General features: G+C 33.9%; 1 protein-coding gene across 1 annotated transcript; it reads right to left on the bottom strand.

Annotated features, from left to right (window-relative positions):
* Positions 1-566: 566 nt before the first annotated feature.
* LOC147396496 (tRNase Z TRZ3, mitochondrial-like) lies at positions 567-7,769 on the bottom strand. Its single transcript, XM_086451102.1, is given in 13 exon segments — positions 567-906; positions 1,028-1,667; positions 1,796-2,292; positions 2,538-2,588; positions 2,701-2,848; positions 2,942-3,014; positions 3,017-3,197; positions 3,322-3,828; positions 3,970-4,013; positions 4,241-4,295; positions 4,461-4,505; positions 5,454-5,543; positions 7,203-7,769. Coding segments are annotated over 13 exon segments (3,012 nt in total). The 5' UTR covers positions 7,575-7,769; the 3' UTR covers positions 567-597.
* Between the last annotated feature and the right edge of the window lie 19,423 nt (positions 7,770-27,192).

Below are 27,192 nucleotides of genomic sequence, written 5' to 3'. Positions count from 1 at the left end.
TTGGCCTCGCTTGATGCCAATATAATACGAAAACCCAACAAGACTAAAAACCATGGTCCTTACTAAACCTGAAGCCTTTTGTAATTGTGACCTCCCATGCAACTAAAAGGAAACATCCACAACACCGAGTTCAAAGTATTTACCAATAATCACTTCTAGCTTTCACTTCATGGTCATATGGGAACATAATCAAATCCAATCCCCAGGTTGCAGTAACACGCTTTGCCATGAACATTCAACATTTCTAAGACATTTATCTTTTGCATCTTAACTAAGAAGAGCAGAACACCTACTATCAGGAGTAATTAGTCTAGAACTCCTGATCAGTAAGTCGGATCAAAACTCATGGCCTCATGTGCCCAAACCCCCGGCACAGCCATTATTAAAACAGCAATCAGATTATAGCAAATATACATCCACAAAGGGCAACAATAAACTGAACCCATTTTATTTTCACTAACAGGAGTGCAAATTTGGATCAGTCCACATGGGGGAGAATCATTCAGGCTTAAATATGGCCACAATTTGCAGTAAAGCACTTCCCATTATGAAGAACTCAAAATCCATCCACTAAAGAACCTATGAAACAATTTTTTCTTAAATAGTAGTATCTACAAAATCTTCGGATTCGTCAACTATCATCTCATTTCTAAAGAGAAGTTTGAGGTAGGGAAGAATTTTTGGAAGCACAGGTAAATCTGCTATGTTAACACTCATTAAGTCAAAACCAATACATGTTTTGTGCATGTGGGTCTCATCGAAAACCGGGATCTTTGGGTACCTCTGACTGAAATGTGTGAGAATGATGCGGTATACATCAGCAGAGTTCCCCACTTCAATGGCTTCCCTTGTTGTACTATGATTCCTTGCTATGGCCTCATCCACCATGCCATCCTCAAAAGTTGCCTGCACCAATGAGAAGCACAAATGATATTTTGACCCCTAAATTGGTTTGTACTATTTCAAGATTATAAGTACAACATTAAGAAGATCAACAACATAAAATTTTTATCTAACAATAACTTGCCTCGTGTATAAGAATTGTTGCTCCACGAGACGCATCTATCAGTTCGGGACAAGGCCTAGTGTCACCAGAGTACACAAGCTTCCAACCTGGTATCGTTTTTCCAGCACAATTAATTCTCTCTGCAGCCTTCACAACAACACCAAAAGCCTGTGGACAGTGCACGACAGGGACGCTGATCAAAGCCTCCAAACCTGCTTCTCCAAGCACTTTATGCAAGTTCTTTAGGATTTCAAAACTCGCAGCAATGTCAACTAGACTACCAGGTCTCTTCCAACATTTTTGCATGGGGGTGCCTTTAGCAAATAAACTTGTTTCAATATTTTGAGTAATTAACCCTACCCCATCTCTCTTATTCCCACTTGATTCAAGAGTGTCCTTGAAAGTAGCCAAAGAAGCTTCCGTTGTATGCCTACAATCCAAGAATTGCATATCAAGATCTTCAAGTCTTTGGTATGCATCCAAGAATCTTTTTAGCTGCCTTGGCCCAATAACGAGCAAAGGTTCATGAGAGATTCCTCTTAACAACTCACGTCGCAAAGCAAGTATTCTTGCTAGACCCGTGTGATGATCGGCATGAATATGGGAAATCCAAATACACCTTAATCCTTTCACAGCATCGTCAGCACCCTTTACACCAAATCTGTTCTCAAGAAATAAATCACCAACTCAGTCCATTAACTGGGATAAGAATACATATATTGTAAAAAGAAAAAAAGGTATAATAACAGTATCATAGAGGCCACAATTTAGAAAGAAAGATATGATTACCTTCTTTTCAGCTGCCCAAGGGTTCCTTCACCACAATCTAAGAGTATACTTCCTTTTGAGAAAAGATGAACATAGATGGAACTAACATTGCGATATTTTGATGGCTGAGAAGAACCCGTCCCTAGAAGAACTATCTCCATGTCTTCTCTTGTTATATTCTCCAAACAACTAGGAGGATCTGATTCATGCTTAACCTCATTTACAAAACACGGGATCCCCTCCTCAGATGAACCTGTACCTTGCTTTCTCAAGTTTATATTTTCTATACAATCAGTCGTGTTTATCCATGGTTCTTCAATCATTACTATACTTTCCTGCATAGGAGGTATCACCTTTTTAGTTTCTGTGGATCCATGCCATAGCTGATTAACTTCTTGTACAGAATCTACGATCTCAGGAATCTCTGATACAAGTTCATTGATAATCTCTGTGGGAGAAGTCAAACTCGGAATCCCAGATCTGTCCAATCCAAGCTGTGCGTAAGGACGCAAGTGGAACTATAATGCATGTTTGAAAGAAATATTTTGTTAGTTATAAAGTTAAGGTGAGGTAATATTCAATAATAAAACAAACATTCCAGATTACAAGAACAACAAAGACTATGTTTCAATTCAAAACTGATTGGCAAAGGGCTAAAAAATCATTCAATTTCCCGACAGAATTCTGACAAAAAAATTTGATGGAAAACTTAAATATACTCCAACTCCAATCTTAGGGAAAGTAGAAATCAACTGTATCATACCTTTAGGAGATTTTCGGCAAAAGTGCTTTCACAAAGCTTTGGAACAGAACCCTGGAAAATAGAAATCAACTGCTCAATTGTGCTGAACATGTAAAAAGTGACTAACTCCTAACCACAATAAATTTGGAATTGCTTCCTAAAGGAGAATTCATAACTATCCAACCTTACTTAAAGTAATAGAGTCAGGAGCGAAGTTGTTTAGGTGCTGATGAGACCAAAAACCTGGAGCTGGAAAGAACTGAGGAGATAAGTAATTAAGTCGTGCTGCAATTCTCGCACTAGCTTTTAGAATTGGAACTTCCATGTTCATTCTGCAAACAAATGAATAGTAAGTTAAAAAAAAAATCAACAAGAGCAAGCAGAAATGGTTGATCAAATGTTCAGAAAAAGGAATAAAACCTCACATTTCATGTCCAGCCATGATGTGTTGAGCCCCACCAAATCTTTTCATCCACTTTTGGTAATCGGCAGTCATGTGACAGAAGATGGACTCAAGTGAACTATACAATTTACGGTCTTAACGTCATCCACAGAATCTGCATAATAACCATTCAGGGATTGTATTGATAATAGCTCCTGTAAATGAGATAGTGTTGGGCAGTCTACAAGGATTACGATAGGACCAGGTATTGAGGGGCCAAGTACATCACTCGGATGAACCTGCATAACCAGAAAAAGAAAGGAAAATATTTAGAACACATAATATAAAACAGAACAAGTGTTTGGTCACAACGATATAAGCCAAAAACTAAAGTGAGGTCATAACAATTTTCTTTTAACCCACCATAGTATTTTGATGATCCGACATGACTGAGTTTCCAAGTTGTAGTTCACGATATTTAGGCCCTGGTTTCAATCCAAGGGCTCGAGCTTTTGCTGGATCAAACTTCCCCTTAATTTCAGATAATTCACAAACATAAATTACGGAAATGTCACCAGGTTTTAAAACAGGTTCATCTTTCCTATCTGGATTTTGTGAATGTGATAGAAGAGGTTCAAACTGGTCTTTGTCCTCTTCTAAACCCACACATGGACCCAACATGGAGAAATCGTCCTCCATGAGTTGACTTACTCCAGAGAAATTTGGCCGTAGGAGAATTGCGGATATCTTGACAACCTCATCGTCAATTAGGACTATGGGGTCTGTAAATTTTCCCAGACCGAAAATGGAAGCCCCTTCGGAATTGGGTGCTGGGCCAAAGCTATGAGTGTGAATAATGGCAGCATTTGGGATGAACAAGCGCATTGCATCAACAAAATATTTAAGATCAGCTGACCCCCATATTTTAACCTTCAGAATGACAGGAACCATTCGTTACAATATTGCAATCAAAGAAGGGTGCACAATAAATAAAAAAACTCACAAATATTTTTTTCCTCTCTTTTTTTTTTTTTCCAGATCGGAGATATATAAAATCAACTTGTTACTTACAGACATCCCTTCCTCTCCCATGCCAGCCAAAGTCAACAAAAGACCTGTGAGGTATAGTAAACAAACAAGCAAGTAAGCAACACTCCAGATCCTCTCTTTGCATCGACAGTTCATATGAATTCAAGTTATGCAGTTTTTGATATAAGTGCGAAAGAAGTTTACTTAAGCCTCTAACAACGGTCTACAACTTTAGATTTTTCCAGAAGCAACACAGCTAGTCGACCAGCTAGAAAAATACAATGTCAAAAAGGCCAACTTCAGAGGCACTAACCTGGAAGTCCACCAGCCGTTTCTGAGCAGACACGAGAAAGGAAAATGTGATCAATCTGAAACAAGAGAAAATAGAAAACATCAACAAGGTGTGTTTCCATAGTGAAAGGAACTCTTGTAATAAATTGGGAAAATAACATAAAATAATAATAATAATAATAATAATAAAAGTGGTTTGAAATCACAAATCTAAAGATGTCAACTTTTGAGATGTCTCATACCTTTGATAACTTTATCTTGTGCTCAGTACAGAACCGTTGCAATCCCTAGAACAAGAAGAACCCATTCATGAATAGAACCAAGAGTACCTAGAGTATGTCTCATGTATAAAATTACGCCAAGCATTTGTTTATTTTCTCTTTTTCTTATGGACGGGGTTAGGAGCAAAACGGAATCCAATTAAGTCAAAAAACTTTATATAGAAATACCCATTTCAAACAAAATTTCAATATTTGAATAGCTCCAGAATAGGGATCCATGTTTATGTCCAGGTGGGAATTTCTATGAAAGGATAACAAGTAAGCTGATGGGGCTGTGATTGTTTTGTGTTCATTGTTCTCTTGACTTCACTTATATATTTGGTAGGCCTTTCTTGACATCCTACTTCTCTTTTAGTTTAATAAATTTTATATCTATAAAAACAAATTAATGAACCCAGATGAAGGTTGACCATCTTGGAAGGAAAGCTTTGATATTTTAATGAGTTATTGTTTCTCACATTCAAAGTAGAGACAACCAACCTCTCCAAAAAAAAAAAAAAAGAACAGACAACAAAGATTTGTTTTTTCCCTTGATGTATAAAAAGGATTTAACTAAGAAAGAAAAAAAATACAAGCTCAAACGGAAAGCTCATGGTAGGTTAGCATGACCAACCAAGGAGCTGACACCCAAAATAACCAATAGCACCACCCCAGGCAAACAAACAACTTTCTTTTGTTCTAGATTTTTCTCTCTTCGTTTTGGTGGTTTAGCCAGGATGAACCTGCAATGTCGTGGCTATGGTCCACTGTGTACCCTGATTAAATATGGTTTCCGGCTCATTGAGCTAATCGACTTGTTGATAAGGTTCAAGATTGATTACAGTGGAATAAGAAATATAACTCTTACATAAACACATAGAAACAATTCAGGACTTAACCACAGTGATAAATATTCATCTTTTCAAATGTTATGAAGCAATTCAGATTCTTTTTACACTACTTCCCAAAACTTACCTCTCCAGCATTAAATATAAATCTCTGTTTGTCGAAGAACAGCAAAACTGATGGAGACGTGTCCTGTGTATCCATTCCGGTCCCCAGAATCTGCGAAACAGAACCAAACAAGTACACAGAACCAAACAAGTACACAAATCAGTGTCCCAGTCAACCCCCACCCCTTCTAGCAGAAAAAATTAAAATAAAAGACAAAAGTTCCAAACCAAACTCTAGTCTTCTTCTTTTTTTCATTTACACAACAAATCAAATCTCAGAAACTAAGCAACAGTAACCCTGTTATGCAAAGTAACTAAAAAAATTAAAAATGGTAAGGTATCCTCCTGAGAAGCAGCATAAGTAGTTCAATATTATGAAAATTTCCAGCCAAGTCAACCGGTAATTTTAATAACTTAAATATTTGTGTGTGTATATATATATATTATTTAAATAAAAATATGGCTGTTATATTACCACACCAATGTAATACGAATCCACACCATAAGTGATTTTTTCATAAAAGGGCAATTGATATTCCCACATCATTATGTTATGATTATACATCATACGTGATTTATTATATAATCACAACATCACACCATATAATAAAATCATTTATGGTGTATATTTTCATAACATAACGATGAGGAAATATCACAAGCCTTATAAAATCACCCCATAGACTCTATTCACTCATGGCGTGATTTCATAAGAAAGTCACTTATGGTGTGAATTCATATTATAATAGTGTGGTAATATCACCACCCTAAAAAAATATGACCTTGTGATGAAACATATTTTAATTCATCTTATTTCTTGTGGATCTATTCCCTGTGTGTGTTTTTTTTATTTGTAATTAATTGGTTAGTCCTTGGATTTGAATCTAGAAATAGAATAAGGATCCGCTTCGAATGAAGAAATAATAAAATATTGTTTCCAGATATCTCAATTGTTCAAATTCAAAGTAACTGCATCCTTTCGATGAATGCCCAAAAGAGACACTTCAAGTAATGAATATTATTCGGATTTCAAGACGAAAGAACCCCCTTACTTAGACTTAGATCCATTTTTTCGAAAAGTTTCGCTGGCTACCCATACCATAGCCCAGGAAAAATTTCAGGAATAATTGGGGGAAACTTATGAAAAATATTGATGTGATGAAATCAAAAACATGTGGCTTTATAAAAATAAAAAATCATAATTATTTAAATACAAAAATATATTACTAAATAATTATCAATCAATAAAGTTAAATGATTAGAGGAAATGACTCTGGCGAGTCAACTCGATATTTGCAACATACGATGCAGCTTCCAATACACATAATTTGTTCGCTCATCTGTATATGTGTCTACGTGTGATATGATATGTTGATGTTTTAAGGTTCCTTGGAACAAATAAAATTTACAAAACTCAAAAGGACAATTAAGGATAGAACAAGAAGGATAAGGGCGGAACTCTAATTCAATCGTTCCAAAATTAAAAAAAAAAAATATGTTTGTTAGGTTATTTGAACAAAAATTAAAAACATAAACTAAGTACTTGTATTGAAATTGAAACTAAAACAAGATAGAAACCCCATTAGAGAAATGGAACCACACTTCAATTCAAATCTATCCTCTTTTTAACTGAACCCAAGAATACTCATAATTTGACAAAATTGGAAGGAAAACTAAACCCAGAACCACAGACCAAAATAAAAATAAATGAAACCCAATTCATAGAAGCAAATTTACAGAAACCCCAAGAGATGTAAAAAAAACCTTTTACCTGCACAAAAGAGATAGTATTGATGGGATTAAGCTTCCGGACCTTCAAGTGCAAGGTCTTGGGTGTTTCGCTCTTATCTCTCCCTTCTGCTCTCCTCTTATTGAACTCAACAGACCCACTACCACTCTTCTCCATTGACTCTTCCTTCTCCATTCTGATCCTATTGTCTCTCAGAGTAGTGTTGCGTCTACTCCTCGAAAGATGAGAAGGAATGTTTCGCTCTCTTCTTGCTGCTGAAGAACAGAAGAAAGAGAGAGGTTTTTGAGGGGTTTTGGGTTTGGAGGAGAGAAGAGAAGGTTTAATGAAGGGAAGTAGAAGAGGAGAAGAGCAATTTGTGGAGAATAGAAATCTAATGTTTCCAATTTGTGGCATCGTTTTTGCAAATTCGTCTACGGGTTTATAATATTATATTAAATAGAAAATAGAAAAAGAACAAGCAGGTAATCAGTTAGGTTTTGTTTGAAAATTTTAGGATTAATCAAAAAAAAAAATAGATTTTTAGTGTTGGTAGTTGGGAGAGAGTACTTGATGGAAGCACTCATCAGTCGTCGCTATTTCTGAAGAAGTTGGGAAGAAAATAGGCGGGATTTGTGCTCTAGGGCATATTGATTAAAATATGCGATTTTTAAAAAGGTCACAATTAAATCATGATTTGGACAGTTATAAATTAAATCTGGATTATTTCAAAAACTCATGAAGTTTTTGAAAAAAAAACTTTGATTCTTCGAAAAGTCATGATTAATCATATGATTTAGTGTCAATTTTTTTAAAAAAAATCACGGATTATTTTTTGTTTAAACATTTTTTTTTCATTATTTTTTATTTAATATATATAATACATATTTTTTTTTTTTAACTTTTGTATCCTTAAAACAATTACTTTTACTTTTTAATTTTATATCTGATATTTTTTGAACTTTTGCCAATTTTTTCCGAAGCTTTCCCTTGTCAAATTAACCCCAAGCTCCGATTTTGTCACTATGCTCTAAGGTGTGAGTGTCATCCATCATTTGTTTCACACGCGTGTTTAGCTGCACGTGTCATTGTAGTCTTGCATAATTTATCAATTTACTTGGTACTCAACTTTGGGTCGGGTGTAAACGGGTACCACTTACCCAATTACCCCTGAATTTGAAATCAATTGGTCGATCGATTTTGGTTCTAGCATCATGATCCGATTTGATTCAATGAAATTATCTTAGGGATAAGGAGACTTGGTAGTGCGTTCGTTGTGTTTGAAACTTATTTATTTGCTGAAGTAAATATTAATGATGCAAGGACAAATAAATGTACTTTATAGTTAGAATTAAAATCTAAAGAGAATGTAGATTACTTTGAAAAGAATAAAACAAAGGGCTATCCAGAAACGATGTCTCATTCTTATACATTGGGATGGTGTCTACATGGTATGTTTGGATTGGAGAATATGTTCATTGGGCTGTGTGCACGAATTGGTTTGTAGCTTGGAGTGTTTTAAACTCCAATTGAAGTGTGATACATAGACATCAATCCTCTAAAATAGGAATGGGATACCGTATTGGATCCTGAGTTTAAAAAAAAAACTCTATACCATCATTCATTCATTTGTATCCTATTCCTTCTCAATCTCAATTACAAACAAAGGCTTCATCCCAATTTTATAATATTTTGATTTTTTTTAAGAATCCACTAGGTATCAATTATGTCTATGAAGAATTACATTTTTTTTTTCATTCCAAAATAATTATATATCTTATTAGGTAGCCGATGAGTGATGGTTATTTGTAGGATTGGTTCTGGTTGCGAAGTTATCGTACTTGGAATTGAAATCAATAAGAATCGGAACTAGTGTTTTATCCAGGTTTCAATTTTGGATATACATGGAATTGAATCAAATTCATCTGTAAACAATTAACTATGGTTTTAAAACTCGATTAAGTTTCTCATTGTGAATCGATTTGATTTGTCTCGCCCATAAAATGATTCAAAAACCTCACTAGATTTTGAATGCTCGACGCATACAACTATGTTTTAGAACCACAATTTTCGACAATTAAAGCAATACACCCAGAGATGTCTTCCTTCGAAATATGCACCATGTACATATGTTTATGCACATAGTCACAACATCAGAGTATGGGTTTAAAAGTAGCAAGGGAAAACTTTGGAAAAAAAAAAACATTGAAAATGAGGAAAAACAAGAAAAAAGAAATTAGGAAATTATAAACGATAATATATATATAAAGTTATGAAAATATAACCGATCAAAAAAAGTTATGAAAATTCATAAAATCATGTTATTATCATCAAATCCCATATTTTTACATTTATGAATCACCAAATTCTATTATGTATGAAATCCCACATTGAAAAAATAAGAAAGTGTTTAAATTTTTTTATCCTGTGAAAAAATGGGAATAAAACAACATTTTTTGTCACAAATGAAAAACTCACAATTTTTTTAGTTGTTTTAATCATCACAAATACAAAGTTATGCTTATGTTGATCTTCTAGCAAGTCATTTTGATTTTAGTGTTATAGGATAAGATGACCCGAATTCATGAAATCAAAATAGCTAGAAGTTGCCCAATTACCTCACAATTAGAATGATTCTCAGAAGTAGTTAGAATTGGGTAACTACTTTGTATGACTCTTCTGTGGCCACAAGGTGGCAATCGCTACATCGTGTCTCTAAAACATGGTAAAAGGATATAATCATGACCAACGCTTACAAAAAGGATGAGAAAAAAGACAAACATACACAATTTTTTTTAATCTAAACTAATATCAATTGAATTATTAACTTGATAAGTGTTGAATTGGTTAAAATCATACTTGATGGATAGAGTGCAGGGTTAGTATTAAAAAGTAGCCAATTGGCTATCGAACAATTTTTTTTGTGAGTTATATTTTTATGAAATTATGTGTAGTTAATTTAGAAAATATAAATATAGACATGAGATGTTCATCATAGAATCTCAATACTACGTTATTTAGAGTCGTCACCATTCTTTTTTGGAAATGGGTGTCAATGAGCACCCAAAATGATTTCGAAACTTGTTTAAACATTGTGGTGACTCTTATGTATGGGGAAAGGCATGGTCTACCTAAGATCTAAGAAAGGAGATTCAATTAGAGGACGGGGAAAGTGTTAGGCATCACATCCTCTCTACCAAAGATGTACCTTTGAAATTTGGTCAATCTTTTGAAAACTTAAGAAAATATAAAATGCATAAAAATGCATGTTTAGAAGTGGTATGTACAATATGTGGAAATATTTTTTTAAAAAAGGGTTTTGATATCAATGTGAGACATTGAAAACATCCTATAAAAAAGAATGAGCCATCTAGCTTACATTATTTTCATGAATAGAAATGTTGATTTGGATTTTTTAGAAAGATTCTATGATGGAATTCCCTTAAAGTCACAACCTTAATGTATGTATGCAATGCTAAAAACTTAAGCCTTACATGGATACACTTCTCTGCATATATAAGAGCAGGTTTTTGGAGCTTCTCAACAAAGAGTAAAAAATATCTTCGTGTAAGAGTAAAAACTTCTCTGCGCAAGAGCAAAAATCTATTCAAACATTTGTTAGTTCCTCGTAAGAGTAGAAGTCGTCAAGAAACTCTATCCAAATGAAGTGTTAGTGTTTCAACCCCGATAAGAGGGTGACACACTTCTTAATCATTGCCAATCATATATGAGTGGGTTATTACTCCTTATTCTCCCCAATAGAACGGTATAACAAAAAGAAAAAAAATATAATTTTGAAAGACATGGTTAACTCTTTATTTGTTAGTTCAGGTGCACCTTTAAATTTATGGGTAGAAATGTTCTTAACATCTTGTTATGTTTTAAATAAGATTTTATTAAAAAATTCTAAAAAATCACCTTATGAATTTTGAAAAGGTAGAATACCTACTTTTAAACACATGAAAATATGGGGTGTTTAGTCAAAATGTATGTCCCCTTGCCTAAAAGAATTAAATTAGGTCATAAAACTATAGATTGCATTTTTATTGGATATGCTATTAATAGTAGTACGTATAAATTTCTTATGTATAAATCTGATGTAAATGATACTAATCCTAATACTATAATTTAATTTAGAGATGTTGAATTTTTTGAGGATGTGTATCCATATAAAGATAAAATTAAAAAACCTTTAAAGAGATTTTATAATATTGAATTATCTAATAATGAACCTAGAGAACAAAAATCTGACATAGAACCTAGGAGAAATAAGAGAACTAGAACAGCAACATCCTTTGGACCTGACTTTATTAGTTTTTTCTTAGAAGGAGATCCTCAAATTTTTAAAGATGCAATTTCAACACTTGAGACTCCATTTTAGAAAGAAGCTATAAATAATGAAATTGATTCAATTATGAGGAATAACACTTCAGAATTAGTCAATCTACCTCCTGGTAATAAAATAATTAGTTGTAAATAGATTTTCAAAAGAAAATTAAAATCCGATGTAACTATATATAAATATAAGGTCAAATTAGTGGTTAAAGGGTATAAATAAAAATAAGGCATTGACTTTTTTGACACTTATTCTCTTGTAATTAGAATCACTTCTATTAGACTTTTTATTGTTATAACTTCCATTTATAATTCAAAAATTCATCAAATGAATGTAAAAATTGTCTTTTAAAATGGAGAACTTGATATAAAAAAATGTATAAACTAATTAGAAGGATTTATAATTAAAGGACATAAAAGTAAAGTTTTTAGATTAATTAAATCCTTGTATAGTTTAAAACAAACTCCAAAAAAGTGATATAAAAATTTGATAATGTAATGATATCAAATGGATTTAGAATCAACGAAGTTGATAAGTATGTTTATTATAAAACTATAGTTGATTCTTATGTAATTATTTACTTATATGTAGATAACATGGTTATTTTTTAATCTAATATAAATGTTGTAAATTAAACTAAGAAATTATTGTCTTGAAATTTTGACATGAATGACTTAGGTCCTGCGGAATAGATTTTTTAAGAAATAATAATGAATTTGATTTATCCCAATCTCATTATATTGAAATATTTTAATCAGTTTGATTGTATTCCTATAAAAATACATTTTTTTATCCAAATTATAAATTGATGAAAAATGTTGGTAAAGGTGTTTCTCAATTAAAATATTCTCAAGTTATTGGTTGTTTAATATATATTATGAATTGTACAAGACCAGATATTGCGTATTCAGTAAATAGATTAAGTAGATATACTAGCAACCCAAGACATGATCATTATGAAGTTTTGGTGAGAATCATGAGATACTTAAAGTATACCATAAGTTATAGGCTACATTATAATAGGTATCCTATCGTATTAGAAGGATATAGTGATGCCAATTGGATATCAGACTCAGAAGAGTCGAAATTTACTAGTAGTTATATTTTTACACTTGGAGGTGCAGCAATCTCATGGAAATCCACCAAATAAACTTGAATAGCTCGCTCTACCATAGAATTTGAGTTTATTGCCATGGATAAGACTGGTGAAGAAGTTGAGTAACTTAGGAATTTTCTTGTTAATATTCCTATTTGGCCTAAATCAGTATCTGTTATATCTATTCACAATGACAACCAAGCTATCATTGTGAGGGCGAAAAATAATGTAAATAATGGCAAGTCAAGGAATATTAAATGAAGTCACAACTTAGTAAAACAACTACTCTTTAATGGGATTATTTCCATTAATTTTGTAAAGTCTAAAGAAAATTTGGCAGATCCTCTAATAAAAGGATTATCCAGAAAATTAGTTGCATCGATTTCGAGGGAAACGGGCCTAAAGCCTATTGATTAAAAATTACTTCCATAGAAACCTAACATAATTGATTAAAGATCCCAAAATATAGGTTCAATGACCAGTTGAATGTAATTTAAAAAAAATACTAATGAAACATATTATTCCAAGTCCATTCCTATGAAGTGTTTAGTGTTGCTTATAAAGATAAAAGGTTGAAGTATAATTTCTAATATTGCATGTACTTGTAAAAGTGGAGTATAACAGGGTACTTCTCATAAGCACACCTAAACGAGTGTAGAATTGGGTCGATTCTATGAAAGTTTAAGCTAAGCTTTCTAAAACAATTATGATATCAGGTCATGTTCAGGGTCAAAATGAACACTAATGATATAACTTGATAGTTGATTGAGTAATTTGTATGTATAGTCCATTATTTTGGTTTACACCAAAAGTTGGTCGTTCAAGACTTAAAATCTATTAAGCAACTTGTAAATCTGATAAACTTATACTAGGTAAGGTTCAAGTTCAAAAAATAGCTATACTGAAACATGATTGTGAAAGCGCCCTCGATCCGCGGGGTGCGCGGATCCGCTTTTGACCCTTGAGGTTTGGGAGTCGCCACCTAGTTATTATGGTCTAGGAACCAAACTGACTCTAGAACGGATAATGAACTAATCTACTATAGAAAATCTGAATCCGGGGATCATGTTACGGGGTTGGAAGGTGTTAGGCACCAACCCCGCCCGGCCATTGCCGGTCTCTACTTATCCCAAATAAATCTACATCGCTAATGATAAACCTAGATTAAAAAATAATGAAAAATCTTACCTTCGATCTGCAAAAGTGATATTCCCTCAGATCTGGTGAAAACGGTTCCTTGTACCGTATTCCTCACTTCGTTCTATCTCCGGATCTGATTTCTAATCTCCGAGGTAAGGTATCTCCTTCTTGGATCTAGGTGCTTCGAATTTGTTGTGAATTTTTGGGATGTTTTTGAGAGGTTTTTGGGTGTTTTTTAGGCTAAAATCGGAATAGGGGTGTTAGGGAAGGAGTTGGGGCTCCAAAATTAGGATTTTGGGGAGGTTGTGGAGGCTTCTTCACCTACTTTTTCTAGGGTTTTTTCTTTGATACGAAAATAGGGTGTGGAGGCTCCTATTTATAAAGTTTTTAGAAGCATTTAGGGTTTGATTAGGGTTTCAATTAGGGTTTTGACTTAGTCTTTAGGGTTTTAGGGTTTTGACTTTAGTCTTATGAGATTGACTTGATTAGTTTTAGATTAGGGTTTGGATTTAGGGTTTCGACCTTAGTCTTATGAGATTGACTTGATTAGTTTAGATTAGGGTTTTGATTTAGAGTTTTGACCTTAGCCTTATGAGATTGACTCGATTAGTACCTTGACTTCAGTCTTGCTTGATTGACTTTAATTTTGACTTCAGTTTCACTTGATTGACTTTAATACCTTGACTTCAGTCTTGCTTGATTTACTTTTAATTTTTGGAGAACCCCCTTCTATTATATCTTTAATTCTTTGGACCCCCAAATGGAGGGGTCCTTAAAGAAATATCCCACGAACCCTCAACAATTTTGCCTGAGAGTCCAATTAATCGATTTTTTAGGTTCAACTTTTTAAATTAATTTCATTGATGTTTCACTTTAATTATTTAATGTTTTATTTATTAATTTCGAATTTTGTAATTATGAAAATTGTGAAATTACCGTTTTGCCCTCGGAGAGGATTTTTTACGTTTTAAGTCGTTTTTCAATGTTCCAGGATGTTTTGGAATCAGTTTTTTGTAAGGAATTCAATGGGAATGTTGGTTTTTATCATTTATGAAGTTTTTTGTATGAAATGATCGTGAACTTTATGAGGGGTATTTTCGTAATTTTGTCAAATTTTGTGAAAATTGACGAAGTGGTTTACTTGGTTTCGATTTGTTGTTTTATGTGTTTGAACGGATTTTCCTAAGCGTGATGTAGGCTCTAAGGTTGTTTTGAGGTTAGGGGTATTTTGATAATTTAATCATTTTTAGTGATTTTTATCGTGAAGCTTCTTTTTGGTTTGCAAGATGATGATTTCTATGTTTCTGGGGTTGTATTTTCCTAGCGTAGCGTGGTTTCTAAGTTTTGTCAGTTCGAGGTACCTCATCCGGATTTCTGAAACATATCTGGTAACAAAATAAAGCATTGGAATAGACATCCATCATTGGGAACCTTTGCGATCGGGTTGACGACTTGATTAATCAGGCGGATGCAAAAATGAGGTATCTACAGATTGTTCAAAAAATACTCTCTCTATATATTTTTATTTTGTGTTTTCTGCATTCCTGTGGGGGATTGTTGGAATTTAGAGGTTTAAATTTGAAAATCCTTTAATATTCAATGAGTTTAAATAGGGGTGTCAATAGATAGTCAAAATCCGAATTCGAATTCGAAAAATCGGAAATTATCTGAAATTTTCAGATATCGGATTCGAATGTTATTTTAACATTCGAATGAGTTTCGGATACGAATTCGGATGTTACGAAATCCGATTCGATAATATCCGCTCCGATTATAAATACATGTATTACGTATTCATGTTATAGAACAAAACTTATTTATATATATATGGGTCCCGTTCAACACCAAACATTTTAGCCAACCATTTTTGTCCAACATGGGTTAGAAGTTTTGGAATAGGCTGATTTTTGGTGATGATGATCTCCTTACCGTAGAGATCATCCTCACCAAAAATCAGTCAATTCCAAAACTTCTAACCTATGTTTTGAAAAATGTTTTGCCAAAATGTTTGGTGCCGAACATTTCCCTATATATATATATATATTAGGGGTGCACATGGTTCGGATTGATTCAGATTTTGGCAAAATTGGAATCGAACCAAACATGATCGGTTCTACAAATTTGAAACCGAACCAATCCAATTACCCTATAGAACCGAACCAATCCAATCCAATCTTGGTTCGGATCGGTTCTCAGTTCTCATACTTATTGAAGATAGATACCTTCTTCCTCAATCCAAGCATTCTATCTCTTCAAACCTTAAAAATAAGTAGGACTTTTTTTAAACGTGGACTTTGGGATAATAAAAAAATTAAAAGAAAGAAGAAGAAAGAAATAAAAAACCGAAATTTTTATTTTTTAAATAATTATATATATATATATATATAATTGGTTCGATTTTCGGATTGGTTCGGTTCTATTATATCCTAATCCGGAACCGAACCAAATTAATCGGATTTTTTTTTCTTCGATCCATACCCGAACCGTGTGTGTGTTTAATCCGAACCAATCCAATCCAAAAGCTTCGGATTGGTTCGGATCTCGGATTTACCCAATCCAATGTGCACCCCTAATATATATATATATATATATCCTCAAGTATTCAAATTTCACAACGAAATTTAACTTAAATGTTTATCTTCTCAACCAAAACGCAGAACCAGCATGGGTTTCGACTATGCAAGCTCCCCATAGCCACCTTCTTCTCTGGCCGGCGAACATGAAGGTAGGTATTTCCTCCCCTCTCTCTCTCTCAGTAAAACTAAAACCCTCTTTTTGTCGATTGTGTAAGCTCCATAACCACATATTCTCCGACCGATGAGCATCAGGTAGATACTTCATCTCTCTCTCTCTATAAAACCCTATGTTTTATTCGAATTTTTCATAATTTTTTTCAAAAATCAAAGCTTATTTGATTTTAAGACTGAAATACATTGAAAATTATTGTGGCGCCCCGCCAAACGCTAACACAAATCCCAATGCCAAACCTCAAGGTACTAGGTGACACCTCTAAATTTCGGCATGGTTTCCTCTATTTATATTAGCATTTCACGGAACTCAAACCTGATAAACCAATTTATAATAAAACATGTATATAAAGCTGTAAATACAGGAAATGAACAGCGGAAGACTAAATACATCTAACATGTAAGTAGATCAGAGTGCGGAAGATTTAACCATATACAGGCTTACAAAATACTCTCACTCTAACATGGGCCTAAACTCTCAATCCAAAAACTACATACATCCTAGAGGAAACTGACAACACTAAGGGATGTGGCCCTAGTGCTCACCAGGCAAAAGACTCTGGTCGTCGATTTGACCGACCATATGCTCCTCAATTACTGACTCTACGCCTGTCTCAGTAGCTGCAAGTGCTGAAACTAAAAAAAATAGGAAGGAAAGGGTGAGTAACCATGGTTACCCAGTAAGTCCACAACCAATTCCTACTAATAACCCTTCCTAAGCATGATCGAATAAGGCATACTGAACATTTTAATACATGCAAGGTTTTACAAGATAAAATACGATCAACTGGTACATATAGCCAGGGATGAGCAACTAAACAGTTTTAACAAATTACACCTAGCATCAATCATCCATACTCATTATACATTTTCATTTTATGCAAATAATGTTGATAACATAGAAATATTAGACATGCTTCTCATTTATAATTCAAAATATAACAACAGCTACATCATACAAATGGTGGAGTATTGGAATTAAAGAGTTGGGATTCACGACTGGATCGCTCCCAATCAGGACATGATATTCCTCAATAACATTGTAGTTCCTGATTTTGTGGCTGGTCGTGTCTACCACGCTTGCGGGACCATTTATCCGGCTCAGGCTGGTCGTTTGACGTGATCGTAAGCAATGGGTCTCTTTTCGATGTGTCAGAACGTTCGACTACTATTAGATTGTTAGTGATCACTGACTAATCATCTTCGTCTATGCCTATCAGGCGTGCATGTGATTCCCAAATGACACTCCACTCGTATACGACCACCTTTACAATACACGTTCACTGGTAAAGATAACAAATGAATGGACCCGGATTCCAGTTGTGACTCCACTCTCATACGCGTCCCATACCACGTATGAGTTTGGTGATCCCTACCTTACATCCCAGGATAGTGCACCCCTCCGGATGATGTGACGCACTATCCCTTCAGGCATTCACAAATCCTTTAACAGCTCACAAAATAGTTACGTATATATATAGTTTTTCTTTTAAAACAAAAGAGAAATTAACAGAACAGGATTGAGAATGGATATCCAGTTCCTACCATGCAACCGTGGCCACCCGGCCTAAAATAAACAACAGTACTCAACGCACGCGCTAACATAATCGGAAATAAACATACAACCCTTTCATTAATAACCTGGATATCCTTTCACCAACCTACATACAACATACAATGTAAAATATAAACATCACCCCTCGGGTGTGATTCTGACATTTTATCGTTCATTCCCTTTTCCCATTCTCTCGACATTCTCACTTTTCATCTTTTCAAATCAACCATCCATTTCCAATCTTTCAAAGTCATTCTTTTAATCTTTCCATCGAAAACTACCAAAGTTTATTAAAAAACAAGGTCCCAGCGATGCTCGGGACCAAAGCTGTTAAAAATAGAAAAAGCTGGTGAAAATTTGGCTAAGTGTCGGAAACTCAAATTTTCAAAGTTCTCGAAATTGAAAACGGATTTTTCGAATTGAAAGTTTTGAACACGAGATTCGACACCATATAGTTTTTATAGTTTAATTCAAAATAACGTGAAAGATATTAACTTTTGAAAACTTGCCAAAAACGTTGAAATTTACGTTTTGTTCTTGAAACCAAAATTTGGATTTTTATCCTTTGAGATTTGGATTTTAAAACCATTCCCATTGTTCCGAAATGGGGGGTAAAACCTTAATTTCATTAAAGAACTTAAAGTAAATGGAAAGTAAAAATTAAAGAGGACATTTACTAATCAACATGCTGTCGGTGGAACCGACAGAATACACATCGGCATATGTCGGTGGGACCGACGGTCCTGCCGACAGTGTAAAATTTCTCGCGCTGTTTAGCTTCGTCGGTGGCAGAAGCTTCATTCTGTCGGTGGGACCGACAGAATGCCTTCTGTAGGTGCCGGTGGCACCGACCCTACCCGCCTACAGCCTGAACCTCACTCAAACTTTCGAGTTTTTCGATCCGCTTTTCGATTTCGTCTTCCATTCTTCGAACCATTCGACCCATCCACGATTTTGTTATCAAAATTCGATAAAGCATAATCAAAACACCTATTTCTACCATGAATTTGAAATCAAACACCAATTTCTAAGATTTAAATGCAAACAATAAGTTTTGTTTCAAAACCCTAATTGCACATTTGAGAAATCTAAAGTTACCAATAGGAATTGAAAGTCCCTTACATGGTTGTGGACGTCGAACGTGATAAACTCGCACAATGATCAAGGTTGGTGGCTCGAGAGTCGAGGTTGGACTGACTTGGATGCCAAATAAGCGAGGGTTTGCAAGGTATCTGACAATGACGTTCTCCTTCGCTTCTACAATGAAGTATAGACCTAGCTCCTAACTCGATGAAGCCCTCGGATAGAATGTGTTGAGGTTTACTCGAGCTACCAGGTTGGTTTTGATGGAGGATGGAGAAAACGAACAAGAATGGATAAGTAAAGATGGTGAAGTTGTTGCCCTCACCGTGGCCGACAACTTTGCCTTCTTCGTCGAGGTTCAACTCGGCTTCGTTCGCGCACAAACTTGACGGAAATGGGTCGAAACCCTAGGGTGGAGAAGTGGCTGTTGTTTGGGGTTTCTTAGAAAAGAAGAGGAAAGAATGAAATAAAAGAAATCAGATTCCTTTTTATAATAAAGCTGAGGGGCATACTTGTAATTTCCCCCTTATTTCTAGTTTCGACCGTAACTTAACTATTCGGACTCGAAAAATGACAAACAAATATACCATTTCGAATAATTTTTCGTTGCAGATCTAATGGTGTCATCAAATCTTTTTGATTCTCATTCTAACAAATTTTTTCTATTTTGGGTCCCACTTAACATGAAATTCGAGGATTCTATAACTTCTCCATCCGAATTCGAATTCGAACTTGCTTACAGGCTAATGTATATATTTCGATCCTTTTGAATCTAATGGCGAAGTTGATTTTTCTCGAAATTAATCATAGCAATATTCGAGTATTTTACTCTAAGTCTTTCACTCGATATTTTCCTCCAAATCTCACCATTTAATTTCCTCGAGATATGAGTTGAAAATCCGGGGTGTTACAATTATAATTTCTGAAGTTGAAGAAATTAGGAAAATCGATTTGATTTTTGCCGATTGAAGATGTTAGTATACATCGAATCTAATTTTGTTAGGGTTTTATCGAATCGGATATTATCTGATATCCGATATATTTTTCGAATTCGAATTCGAATCTTGGTTAATGATATCCGATCGGATTCGAATTCAAATTCGGATATCAATATTTTTTTTCGGATTCAAATTCAAATATAGCACTATCCAATCGGATAGCTATTCGTTGACAACTCTAAGTTTAAACTTTAGGGTGAACCAATCTTTAAACCATAGGATAAATCAATCCCAACTTTTTATTTTTGCTTTATGTTTTATGCTTTATACTTTTTACTTTATTGCTTTAAGCTTTAGTTGTTAGTATTAATTTTGTCTTGTGTAATTTTAGTTGCACATTGACTAGGAGAAAAATTGATTTGCAATTCTTAAATAGTTGTACTTTTAATAGTTTTAAAGTTGATAAAAGTAGTGGGTGGGCTCGTGCAGGCACATGAGGACCCAAAGTTCCAATTGGGATTTGAATCCATCAGTCCGAAAACCTTAATGCGTATGCGTACATCATCACACGTGCAGGAGGTGTAAAATCTTGAATTTATACCTCACATGGGTGCGTGCAGAGGCCCATTTTTGCTTTAATTATAATGCCCATTTTATTCAAAATTCTAGTCATTTTAATTCATTTTGTATTATTCTAAACTTGTGTGTCTATTCTAAACCAGTACAATACGAAGAGGTTTTATTCTGTTATAAACTAGCACAATTCAAAGAGGTTTGTGACTGGTCTAAACAGTAATTTTTTCTTTTATTTATATGTTATTGTTTAGTCGATTTAAAACACCTTTCTAGGATCGTTTACTTAACAAATTTTCGACTATCAGTATACTTTTATTCTTCATTATGAGATGTGGGTGGTTGTATCCTGAAGAACGAATGCGTAGTATGATACCGTAGCATTGGCAAATTTCGTTTTAGGATAATGCTTTTGTGCATGTCTCAATTATTAATTTTAGGTAATATTTTTCTGTTACATTCAGTTTGAAAATCAGAAATTATTTCAAACTTCTCTCTCTTTCCATAAGAAATCAATACTCAAGAGAATAACATGAATTAGGTTGAATTTCAAGTGAACCCCACTAATTCCCCCCTCATTAGACAAAAGTTTAAAACAAAAATCAGATAAATCTAACACTAATTTTATTAACTCAAACGACTAAAAGTGCATGTTAAGTTTAATTTACAAAATCTATCAACAGAAATGGGAAAAAATTGAAGGGGAAACAAAATAAAAACAAAGAGAAAACAAATCTCATATCAACTTTTTATGATTTAACATAAAAATCTCTTAACTCAGGCACTGGGATCAGACTGCTCTTGTAATGAAACCAACTTAAACTACTTGATTTGCAAGCCACTTTTAGTTCCCTAGACCTCAAGTTGTATTTGAAAACATTCCCTTTCTCACCCGTTCCTCTCCCCGGCACCCAAAAACACAATATGTCTCCACCTTCGAAGGGTAATGGTTTAGCCCAAGGCGGGTGATCCAAAATATCCGAAGCTTCTCCACTCCTTGGTTTCATAATGTGGCAGAAAGAAGGTACAACCTTTTGGTTGTGTTTGAAGATTCCCCACCAATTCACAAAATACCTCTTCGTCCATTGAAATTGAAATCTTCCATTACTATCTCCTCCTTCTCTCATGACCCATATCTCTATATCTGTCTTTGTGATCCTAGTATAATTAAGCTCACCAGTACCATTGCATTTTCCTATCTCCACACGAGGATAACTTTTCTTCTTACCACCAGGAGGAGAAAACACAAGGTATGCACAATCTTCACTAGGATCGAAGCAGACTATATCTTCCATAACTCTCCAATACAATTTCCCACAGGTGAAAATTGATAACGGACTGAACTTTAAATGAACTTTTGAGAGTACAAGTTTAGCCTTTGATACACGCCAGACACTAGTCTTAGAAGAGAAGATATCAAATCCGATCTGCCAAGGTATGTCACCATTAATTGTTAAACTATATGATCCATCAGTTCGATATGGACAGATTAGCTCAAAATGTGATGATGATGACGATGGATCGAAAGCCAGCCCTCCAAGTAGTCTATAATTTGGTTTTGTGATGTATACAAAGTCTTGGGTAACTGGGTTGCACACGTAGAATTTACTCCCCCTAGATTCATCTACTTTTGGATGATGTAAAGGGAAGTTACCGCAGAGAAGTCCATTGGTTGAAGCGTGCAAAGTAAATATTTGACGTGGGAGTCTTAGATAGCTCAGAGATGGGTCGGGTACGCCCACAAGATTTGACTCCGCTTCGTTAATAGAGATGAATTCCAAGTTTTGGGAAAAAAGATGTTTGTTTAACATAGCTGAAGAAGAAGCCTTCTGACATTGGAAGTGGTATTTAAAGAAAGTGGAATCGTTTGAGATAAAACTACGCCACTTTTTGCATATTGATTTGAATCGAAAGAGTGATTTTACCGGTAATCGAGGAAGGATCTCATACAGTAATATGTCTTCATTATCGAGTGAGGGTAGTAAGGGCTGGGATTGCTTCGCCATCTCCATCTCTGTCAATTTAAAGAACGCCAAACCGAACTAAGAGATCTTTATTGAACAATAGAATGAAGACATCATACAACAACGCCCAACCAATAGATTTTATAATATAGTAGAAGAGTGTTGTTGTCAGCGTTATTGTTGGTGTGCGACTTTGACTCTAAGCTCTAAAACAGTGTCCCCACAAGAAATTTATTTAATAAACCCTCTCGTAGAGGGCTTTCTTTCCAAATATCCTAGTAGCTTTTGAATTGGGCTGTCAATGGATCGTATCAACCTCGAAATCATAACTTCCTGTCTGGATAGATGAATTAGACTTGTTGGATAAGGACTCATCTAATATCTTATCGGATTAGATTGGATTTGGATTGGACCATGTATAAAGACCCAATCTCATAATTGTTAAAAAATTATATTATACATTTATTTAAGAGAGTTACTATTGGCACCTCAACTTTTACTTATTACACTCAAATTAAAAATATGATGAATCTCCATTTTTTATGACGAAATTTCGAGTTCCATACATTATTCCTTTTAATTCCCAAAACATGCATTTGTCATTTTTATAATGTACAAACTCGTGAGTTCGTCACTTTTAATATCTACGAATTCATAGATGCTCCAACAAATTCATGATTATAAAAGTGATGAATTCACTCGAAATACATATTTTACGAATTAAAATTAAAAATTGGAATTTGTACATAAGTTGTGCACATTTTGAGAAAGATCTCTTAAAACTAAAGAAAATAAGTGAATGATTGAGAGTATGTAAGAGTTGGTGTGAAGCTCTTTTATTTTTTTTAAAGAATATTATGAGCCTAATCATAATTCTAAACAACTGCTGAAATTTTTTGAATCAGATGTTATGATAGTTTTGTAATGTTGAGAAATAATTTGAGCCAAGCATTTGTATAGTTTGAAGAGTGTGTTTTAATCTTTAATTGGGATGTGATGAATAATTTAAAAAGTTGGAGTGTGATATAGAAAAGTTGGGGTGCCAATAACAACTCTCTTGTTTAAATCACCCCTACTTAAAAAGGAAAATAAAAAAAGTTTACTTAATTTAGATTTTAATTCATTAAATCAATAAAATTAATTTATTTATTTATATCACGTCATAGAGTCGAGATCCCATACGGTCTATCACGTACATTTTGAGAGTCAAGATCCATCCTGCTTCTATAGATAGAAACAATGTCTACGTAGCATAATTTGATTAGGAATAAAAATATTGGCTACACTTAATTAAGAGTTATTTTATAGAGTCGCTATCCCCTTCTCGGTGGTGCTCAGTTGTTAATTTAATAATCCATGCGGATCCAATGATCCTTAGTAAGATTTTAAATCTTACAAAATTTGTCATGCTAGCCTGATTTATAATGTGAGATTTGTGAGAAGAGATGAATGCTATAATTACGTCTAGGGGTGTCAATGGATAGTCGAAATCTGAATCCGAATTCGAATTCGAAATCCAAAAATCGGATATTATTCGAAATTTTCGGATATCGGATGTTATTTTAACATTCAAATGAGTTTCGGATACGAATTCAGATGTTACGAAATCCAATTTGATAATATCCGCTCCAATTTAAATACATATGTTATATATTCATGTTATACAACAAAACTCATATATATATATATATATGGTCTTATATATTCGTGTTATACAACAAAGTTTAAATTTTAAACCTTTATCTTCTCTTAACTCAAACGCAATAACCAGACGGCAGAGGGTGGGTTTTGTCGTTTCAGCTGGACGATCTCCATAACCAATGTCTTCTCCGATCGACGAGCATCCATGTAATACTTACTTCCTTCCTCTCTCTCTCTCTCTCAAAGCAAAATCTTTTTTTTTTCTTTTCACTATGTGAACTCCATGACCACCATCTTCTCCAGCCGGCGAGCTCAATGACCACCATTTTATCTGACTGGCGAGCATCCATAATTCCATGTAGATACCTCATCTCCTTCTCTCAAAGTAAAACCCCACTTTTCCTTTAAAAATCCATCTGCTTCAACCTCAAACCAAAATAGGAAAATAGATTGGGATTTTTTACATATTGAAGGGAATGGTAGAGATTGAATCTAATTTTCCTACGTTTTTTATTGGATCAGATATTATCATATATTCGATATACTTTTCAAATTCGAATTCAAATATTGGTCAGTGATATCCGATCTGATTCGAATTCAAATTCGGATATCACTAAATTTTTTCGGATTTGAATTCGGATATACCATTATCCTATCGGATACCTATCCCTTGATAGCCCTAATTACGTCTCTAATAAATAAAATGACCTATATACCCTTATCGTTATACGGGAAAAAAACTATTTGATTTTCTTTCCAAAAGTCCTATTCTATTGGAAAAAACTTCAATCATTATTAATATGGATCTAGGATTTGATCTTGATCAAAACAAAATAATCGAATCGGAAAAATAATAAACGTAAAGTACCTGGATTCGCTTTTCCAAAAATAGTCCGAGAAGAATACTTTGATCTCGGTCTGTGAAGAACATGCGTACTACTCTATCTCTATCTACACCTTTAGTGATGGCAACCTCTATCTCAAGAAATAGAATAATTTGTGTAGAGAATGGGGGGGACGACTACCTATTTATAAAAAGGATACTAAGTTTTCTACCCATTAAATTTGAGTGTAGAAATAGAATAATATATTTATAAACAATTGGTATTAGAGCCTTGATGGATTTGTTCTTGCTCAAAACCCCGATTAAATCTAAGTTGAACTAGATTTATTTTTTTGTTTAAATTTTTTTTTAAATTTAAAGTTGTTTAATTTCAAAATAAATCAGCATTTTTTTTCCTTCTTCAAAGAAAAATAAAACCCCTTGTTCAATCTTTTTATGGAAGGATCTATCAAGAAATCGATCAAAGAACTTGAATCGAAAAGAAACAATAGAAATCAACTTTTGTAAAGCCATATTAAAAAAAATTTAAAACAAAGACAGACACAAAAAATAAGAACTCGTCTTCTTCTCCACATCTTTCTCGATTGATCGATCATCTTCTTAAAAAAATAAGAAAACCATATCGTTTTTTCCTAAAATCTTGACTCTGCTCGGACCCTCATTGTTTTTTTTTTTTTTTTTTTGGCAACTTGTGAGACTCTAATATTGAAGAGATTCTAGATTTGCTAAACCGAATAAAAAAGAAAAAAAAAAGAGGGGAAACAAATCAAAATTTTTTTTTCTCATAAATTCTCAAAATCAGTTGTGAGTTTTGCAATCGGAGGTAACTAGACTTTTTTCGATGACTGTAGTCGTCGCCTGACGCCACTCCTACTCGGATTCTTCTTTCTTTTTCTTCTCATTTTTTTTAGATTCGAATTACAACTAAATGAATCTTACAGGTCTGTTTGGAAAAGTTGTATGTAAAGTTGTTGCTGAAGCAACTTACTAAAGTTGAGAGGATGATGTTATTTTTGTTGTTGTCTTTATAACCTCATTGTTCTCATGGTGAAACCTCTTCAAAGGTGGTGAAAATACCTCTTAGAGAGATCTAAAGGAGTTTCATATCCTTAAAGGAAAGACTTCCACTGAAATCCCTGAACAAATCATTCAAGAAATAATAACAAAATGGGAGAATAAATTGGTGGGATACGTCCTTGGGAAAAGACCATATTTCCCAAAGTTAAAAGCAGCGATTGATAGGCTATGAAAACTTAAAGGTTCGGTGGATATATTGTCCTTAGACAATGGAGTTTTTCATTTCAAGTTTAACTTAAGAGGAAGATTGCTCTATGGTTTTCAATGTCATCTGGTTTATTGGTGGGTGTTTTCTAATTCTTCGAAAATGGTCATCAAACACAAAACTCTCAAAAGATCTGCTATCCACCATTCTAATTTGGGTAAGTGATCAGGGTCTAGAAAGTCATTTCTAAAGTCTTAATTACATAGATTTTATTAGTAAATCATACATTAAACCTTCTAATTACATATAGTTCATTATTAGTCCATAATAATTCTTATTTTCAATTTAATGATGTAATTCGAAACTAATTCTTGTTATTTAGGTGTAACATGAATTATTCATAAAGTTTCAAGACGAATTAGGGAAACCAAAGTTACCACTATGATCCAGGATCCAAAACAAGATCATAGACCAAAATTCAAGACATATGGGCCAAATTTTATCGCGGCGCCATGGTCAATGATGGAGCCGCGGTCAACAAAGAAAGTCAACCATTGAATTTCATATTGAAGCTTGACAGCTAAACACCATTCATAATAGACTAGTTTTTAATATTTTTTGTAAACACAGAATATTTTTGAAACCCTAATTTGGTCTCTCTACAAATAGGAGACCAAACCAAGAGTTAAATAAGTTAGATTTTAAAGAATTAGTTTTAGTTTTTATATTTTCTTTCTTTCTTAGTTTTATGAAAGTTGTAAGGAGGCTCTACCAGTTTGAAGTTAAGAAACAATAAAGATATTTTCTTTCTCTCATCTCTATTTTTTTCTTTTTATATTTTATTTGCATTTTATTATTCTTATGATGACTGTTGACTAAATCTCCATTAGATAGGT

Source organism: Akebia trifoliata, chromosome 8 (genome assembly GCF_017979445.1).
Source record: "Akebia trifoliata isolate Shusen 1 chromosome 8, ASM1797944v1, whole genome shotgun sequence".
NCBI lineage: Eukaryota > Viridiplantae > Streptophyta > Magnoliopsida > Ranunculales > Lardizabalaceae > Akebia > Akebia trifoliata.
Note: the sequence above shows the minus strand (reverse complement) of the source record. Positions and strands in the feature narration are given on the sequence as shown.